A 7,723-nucleotide genomic window follows, 5' to 3' on the forward strand; every position below is an offset into this window, starting at 1 on the left:
ACTCGTTCATATCAAGCTAACTAACGCTAGCTAACACACTTGCTGTTCGACTTGTCATCAATACCAGCGTTCAACATGAACGCAGCAGAGGATCAGGTGGTGGGGGTGGAAGACGGTGCTGTGTACCAGGATGATGACGTGGGTGCACTTTCCTACATTCACATCTTCACCCAAAACAAATGCAAAATGCTGCATGTCCAGATAAATAACCCCAGCCCAGCCATTAGCAAACTACAACATCTAACGTTAATCTGGGTCACTCCTCAAAAGTGTAGCTCGTGTGGTTGCGTATTATTTTCTTTGTCTCTCCCCAACAGGAGTCCTTCTTCCAAGACATCGACCTCCTTCAGAAGCATGGGATTGTGAGTACAGCAAAAGCCGTCCATTCTCGACACACGTCATTCTTTCTTCGCTATAGTCATCTCTCCGTTCGTCTGCAGAACATGGCAGACATCAAAAAGATGAAGTTGGTGGGTATCTGCACAGTGAAGGGGATCCAGATGACCACTCGCAGAGCTCTGTGCAACATCAAGGGCCTGTCGGAAGCAAAGGTGGAGAAGATCAAGGAGGCTGCGGGGAAAATGCTGGTGAGAGGAGACCATAGAGAGTAGACCGTATGGAGGATTGTTGTGAACTAACTGCCATTCTTCTGTCACTCATGTCAGTCCTTTCTCCTCAAACTGAGAAATGAGACGATGAAAAAAGAAGAAGACAAAGACAGTTTATGTGTTAGAATGTGCTTTTCTTACATTCTAGACCAGTGGTTTCCAGACAGAATGTGCTTTTTTACATTGTAGACCAGTGGTTTCCAGACAGAATGTGCTTTTTTACATTGTAGACCAATGGTTTCCAGACCGCATTTGAGTACAGCACCAAGAGGAAGCAAGTGTTCCACATCTCAACTGGGAGCCAGGAGTTTGAGTTAAGCCTGACCCATAACTGTTGTTTCCTGCAGAATTGGGCTTTACGCTATTTATTGACTATATTGTATAATTACTTAAATTACATAGCAGAGTTGGGGCCATTCATGAATTGATCAAGAGTATGGTAGTGTGAATGTGAATTGAATGAGAATGACATCAAACAGACTTGATTTTATTTTAAATTTCACTGAATTAAATTCAACTTCCTGGGAATTCCAATCAATTCCAATTCTATTTCCTGTAGCCCACAATTCCAATCCCTCATTTGAATTGGAATTGATGGAGTTCATTCATGAATTGACCCCAACCATGAATGTATGAGAAATTACCACCGGCCACAACTGCTGGCAAATTTGTTGACTATGAGAGACACTGGCATTTAACAAACTGTTTGCTGGTAAAATAGTGAAAGTAAATTTAGAGATTTACCCAGACACTGTGGCTGGTAGACATGAAAGTTAGTTTTTCTGATTGTGTGATCACTCTAAATATCCCTGAGTCATGACAACGCTGTTACAATACATGAATTGTAATCTGCAGTAAACTGATGGGGGGAGGTGTGGAGAGTATGGCAATCACAGAGGCCTTTGGAGGTGAGGAGACTCCTTACTATACTGTACTATACTGCACTCTTCTCTGCCATGATGGTTTCCTTTTGTTAAATATATTATTAGACCGCTCATATATCACTTGCAGTCTTAAAATAAACATCGATATTTGTCATCCTACAGAGTTCCGCACAGGGAAAACCCAGATTTCTCACACACTTTGTGGTGAGTGAGGAGTCTTTTTTTCAATCTCTGCTCAGAGTGATGGATCAAAGTAGAAAATGGATTGAAAGTGAGTCTGTCTTTGTTGTCCAGTCACAGCTCAGCTGCCAGGAGAGAACGGCTACAGCGGAGGGAAAATCATCTTCATCGACACAGAGAACACTTTGTATCCTCACTGCTGGGAAACACCACACACTGTTTGACACCTGGATGCTTTTGATATCAAATAGATGACAGTGGTTCTCAACCTTTTTACACCAAGTAGCACCTCACAAATGATCCGGCTCTACAGACAGGGCGGGAGGGCTCCACGCGTACGGGTACCACAGGTTGAGAACCACTGCATGAGTGAATACATTTTAGTATTGGTGACTAGAGATGCACGATATATCGGCAATCATATCGGTATCCGCCCATGTTAGTCATTTTTTAACATATCAGCATTGGTCCGATGTTGTAATGTTAATATCGGTCATCGTAAAATCCCCAAATTCTCACATTGAGAGTAAACAATGCTGTAAATATATGATTTGTCGGCTTTTCCAAATGTTTTGGAAATAAAGAAATGCATTACTTTTCCAAATTCAGTCTTTACATGTGTTTTTCAGTATGTACAAAATTAGATTATCATAGAAATGTGTTTTTAAACTTTTTATACGGTTCAACATCGGTAAATATTGGTTATCGGCCATAACAGCGACGTTAATATCGGTTATCGGTATCAGCCAAAATGTTCATATGGGTGCATCCCTATTGGTTAGTGCCATGCTCTACATATTGAGATTTACAGGAGAGCACTGTAGGCTAATTTAGAGAACATTACTGACAGAGACATATTCGATTTAATTTCTTTGATATATGTCACAAAGAAACGATACAGTGACAGTTCATATTTATTCAACAAGACGTGTGTAGAGTGCATTGAGAATTGTGCACACAGCTCAAGAGTTAACTTTTCTCACTGGAGGTTTTCAATCTCGGTATGTGTCTCAGTTTTCTACAGAGTTGATTCTCATTCCCAGTGAGCACCTGTAAACCTCAGGACTTCACTGCTGTTTCTTCCTCCATTAGAGCACCAAGGTTGACCTCTGTCTATCCTTGACTTGTATTTGTCTGCTTCCAGTCGCCCAGACAGGCTGAGAGAAATCGCTGACAGGTTTAATGTGGACCATGCTGCCGTGCTGGACAACGTGCTTTATGCTCGGGCCTATACCAGTACGAATTGACCGTTTTTTTTACACTAGAAACTTGGATAGTTTGAAGAAAGACAGTCTCATTTATGGTGTACAAAGGAAGAACTGTTCATACTGAAACTGCTCACACTGTTGATACAAGTTGATAAAGTTTCTGTTCTTCCTGTAGGCGAACACCAGATGGAGCTGCTGGACTTTGTAGCAGCCAAATTCCATGAGGAAGGAGGGGTCTTCAAACTGCTGGTACTGTACATGAGAGAGGAAACTCTAAAACCAATGATCACTTTAGCCGTGTCGGAATGGTTCACTCATTCACAGACCAGTGGTTCTCAAATGGGGGTCCGGCACTTTGCCAGGGGGTCCGCGAAAAGTTTTCAGGAAAATATTTGTTGTTGTTGCAAAAGCTTCATAGTTCAACAAAAATATTTTATGCTTGAAATCTAAAATGGTTCATGGATTACATTCTAATCTAACAAACCTATCAATTTAAAAGTCAAGCACGTTACCGTGGAAACAATTAAGCTTAGCCCAAAATCACAAATCAGAATGAGCGAGATATTTTCTATCTTGTAAGGGGTCCTTGGCTGAAAAACATTTGAGAACCTCTGGACACTCAACAATTGTGCCAAGATAGCCTGATATTGCTGTTTGACATACTTCAGACTAAATGCATCAAAAAGGTCTGTCTGAAGGCATTTATTAGTTTCCAACTCTGGGAAAGTGGGGGGAAAATTGCCAAAAACTGAACTACAGTATCTCTTGAACCAAATCACACACATGGCTATTCTACTGTATGTGCTCTCCTTTTGAGAACTCATTCCCTGAGCTTCCCCTGAAAAGGCTTGAAGCCTCCCACTTTGAAAACACCTGTCATATAGTTAACTATATGGGGAATGACCAAGTGAGTTTCGGACACTACCTCACTCTTGGTAAACAAACACGACCGCATTGCATTATGGTAGATGGGAGAACATGTAGGGTACATTCACTGTTCACTAGAAATTGCAGTGCATTGTGGGTATTTTATAGTGGACTATACAGTGAATCAAATTAACAGTTGAGAATTCGCACACTATTAAAAAATGGCAAACACAATATTTCTGTAATAGGGACCGGTTTCGAACAGGGCTTTTATCATCTATTTTTGGTTTTCCTTTCTCTCTATTGCAGTCCAGGTAAAGGTGTTACAGGTCACGAGCTAACAGGGTTCCTACGCAGTATGGAAAAGTATGAAATTTGATTTTAGTATTTTCCAGGTCTGGAAAAGTGTGGAAAAAGGAAAAGAGAGTATGGAAAAAAATATTTGTGTTTCCAGATGATTGTCTATCTGTGATTGTCTGACTATTCGGTTTTCTAAAATATAAAATTCAGAATTCAAGAATATATATATACAGTATATACCAGTATATACTAGAAGGGAGTGTTTTTTCATGGCGTTTGGAGTGGACAGCCAGTGCCTCACCTTCACATCACACCTATTTAATTGGAGGTATTTGGCTGCAGCCTGCAGCTACTCGGGGAGTGTGGACTAAACCAATGGGTTGCATTTGCCCACAATGGGTAAATGCAAATTTTCCTGTGGCTGCCTTGATAATCCAAAATACAAAAACCTGTTGGCTAGGGGAAAGGAAAGCTCGGTTGTGTCAAATAATTTGACATTTTGAACATGGGGGAGGCGGCAATTGTATGCCATACGCAAGGGCAAAATCACCGTAGTCTTGTCACAGCATCCTCTGCACCCCACCCCCCCAGAGACCCCAGTATGCAGAAATATTCAAATAGAAAAGGCGGAAATAACACATTCATACTGCATGCAAAACATGCATGTTTTTGTTTGTGCCAAAAACGGCATGAGTTTAGCATGAGGCGGGCATGGGATTAGCATGAGGCAGGCATGTCTGTAAATGGGAGACTTGTGGGGACCCAAAAAAGCCATTGATTCTCCTTCAGATATCTTGAGGTGAGAGGTCAAGAGACCCCTGTCAAAATGCCCATGCCAGTTTTTCCCTAGCCAAAATAAAAGTCAAAATATGGTCTGAAAAATGTCCCGAGAAGTCTGGAAATTTGAGTATGGGAAAGTATGGAATTTTGAAATGGAAAATGTGTAGGAACCCGGCTATGATAAATGATCCTTCAGAATACTTCAATGCTTCAGCGGAAGGGATTCTTGGCCTTCCTCCTCAGTCTCCATCTTGTGTCCTGGCAGATCATTGACTCCATCATGGCTCTGTTCCGGGTGGACTTCTCCGGCCGAGGAGAGCTGGCTGAGCGGCAGCAGAAACTGGCCCAGATGCTCTCCAGGCTGCAGAAGATCTCCGAAGGTCTGAGCCGAGCCAACTCAATTATATCCGTGTGGGGTCAAATCATGAATGAACTCATCAATTCCAATACAACTGAGGAATTGACATTTGAAAAACAAAACAACAGGAGACCGAATTTCAATTTAATTTAATTTTGTGAAATTCCATGTTTTTTCTTTTTTTCTTACCACAAATCTGAGATTCCACAGTGTTATATATTATCAATACTGCTGAATATCATCAAATCTTTCAAGGACCTTCCAGGTGGTATTTGATGCACATGTAATCGTACTAAATACATTATGATTGAATGTATTTGATTTGTTTTATTTGGTTCATATAATGTTTTGATTTAGAATGTTTAGAGAGTTGAGACAAACTCTTAGAATTAGAATTTCATAGAATTGAATGAATGGAATTCTGTTTGTTGTCATTCCAATTCATTTACGTTGTGTTTCCATGGAGCTGGCTGACATTACAACTCCACAAATTTAATGTGTAATTGTGTAAATACAGTACTTTATGGACTTATTCTGTTTTTATGTCAATCTTAATGGTCTCAATACTATGCATATAAAGGGGTAATGTTCCCTATAATACTGATTATTTTCAGATTTATTTGATTGACTTTGATGTGTCTTTTGTTTAGAGTACAACGTAGCCGTGTTCATCACCAACCAGATGACAGCTGACCCCGGTGCAGGAATGACGTAAGAGTGGTTCTAAATCAACAGGACAGGGTTTTGTTGCTGACATCATTTAGTGCAGCTTTGATGGGATGTTGTTGTTTTTTTCAGCTTCCAAGCCGATCCCAAGAAGCCGATTGGAGGGCACATCCTGGCCCATGCGTCCACCACCCGGATCAGCTTGAGGAAGGGCCGCGGAGAAATGAGGATCGCAAAGATCTTTGACAGGTAGTTATCGTCATTAGCATTACCCGGATTGACCCTTTCAGACAAGAGGCACTGTTGCTTTCACACATGTGACCGAGATGGACGTCAAATTTAATTTACTCACCAATGTGGCTCTCTTCCAAATAAGCCAGACACGTAACTACGTCCATTCATGAAATTAAAGAGCATGGGGACATTGATGTTTGTAAAAGTGCCATTCAACATGCCCACACGCTCAAGCTGGAGCTGGTAACTAGTCACCTCACTCAGCTCTGGGGGCTCCGCCTCCAACCCGGACCTATGACTACCCCCTAACCTAGACACAGATCCGGGTGAAAGGAGCCTTGCAGGAGCGCACATGCCACGGCCAATTGTGTTCATACATACAGCCCCACCTGGCTAACATGTAGATAACTCCTGAATGCCAGGGCATGTCTGAAAGGGGCTTATGTCTGCTGTGCTGTCAGATTGCTTTATGTGTTGATTGTGGCACATGTGATGCAAAACACATTTGTGTGTAAACGGACAATAAAGTGTTATCTTATCTTAAGATGTCTACAAAATCACATCTAACAAATCAATACGAATATTCTCAAATGCTTTTAAATGCAACGCGCCGCTAATTCAGCATTCACAGGATAACACTTTGTTTTTGTCATTCCTTTATTATTTCTCTTTTTTGTGACTTCCTCTAGTCCTGATATGCCTGAGAATGAGGCCACTTTTGCCATCACTGGTGGAGGAATTACTGATGCCAAAGAGTGAAGAAGAAGTGAAGTACAGACCCTATACCACTACAGAAGAAGTGAAGTACAGACCCTATACCCCTACAATTGCCCGGTTCCATAAATGTTAACTTATTTAAGTTATATTCATAATGTTAAGTTATCAAGTTATATTTTATAATTATAACTCGTGCCTGATGTTTATATTTATTCTAACTCTACACCATGTTGTGTTTGCTGTGTGTTTATGGGATGGTAGAGTAAATAAAAACAAGAAGTGTTTGTCAACTCAATGATTAAACAGTTTATCCACTGATGAGAGGGTGAGATGTCTCAACTTATCTCAGGTTCCTACGCAGGTCTGGAAAAGTATTACACATTCATTTGATCATTTCCAGGTCTTGAATAGTTTGGGAATTTGGAAGGGATAAAAGTGTGGAAAATGTTATGATTCAGGTCCGATACGCACATAAGTGACCTTTTTCACAGCAGCCAGTCTGTGTCTAAAAGGCAGGAAGTAACACAGGTACAAACAAAACATCAATGAGGGTTTCAAACTTCCAATCCATGTAGGTGTGCCCTCGTTAATGTTTTGGTTGCCACTGTGTAAAAGGCGAATGTTTATATGTTGTTGTAGTCCTACTTTGAGTCCAGTTTGTTGATGTGAAGAATAATGTCAGAATCACTCACTTCTTTTTTGCCACAGTAGGTAATCAGATTACATTATGCGGAATTGGACTTTGTGTAAGTCTGCAGTGTAGCGGTCATATCAATATTTAGAGATAAAAACAATACAGAAAAACAAAGTGCAGTCCAATATATAGAACACACACACACAAATCAGAAAATGGCCTTAAAGTGATATTTGGTGGGGTGGGTGGTAGGTTCATTTTAGTGTGGCGATTCTGGCCTGTTGCTG

The 7,723-nt window shown here is 40.8% G+C and overlaps 1 protein-coding gene across 1 annotated transcript; it reads left to right on the forward strand.

Annotated features, from left to right (window-relative positions):
• Positions 1-75: 75 nt before the first annotated feature.
• dmc1 (DNA meiotic recombinase 1) lies at positions 76-6,844 on the forward strand (the record flags this gene model as incomplete). Its single annotated transcript, XM_083634757.1, has 13 exons — positions 76-138; positions 318-362; positions 441-587; positions 839-921; positions 1,464-1,516; positions 1,655-1,696; positions 1,787-1,859; positions 2,817-2,908; positions 3,056-3,129; positions 5,093-5,207; positions 5,836-5,896; positions 5,984-6,100; positions 6,775-6,844. 13 exons carry the CDS (start codon positions 76-78, stop codon positions 6,842-6,844), a joined length of 1,035 nt encoding a protein of 344 aa, XP_083490883.1.
• Positions 6,845-7,723: the final 879 nt, after the last annotated feature.

Source organism: Poromitra crassiceps, assembly GCF_964638095.1.
Source record: "Poromitra crassiceps genome assembly, chromosome: 4".
Taxonomy (NCBI): Eukaryota; Metazoa; Chordata; class Actinopteri; order Beryciformes; family Melamphaidae; genus Poromitra; species Poromitra crassiceps.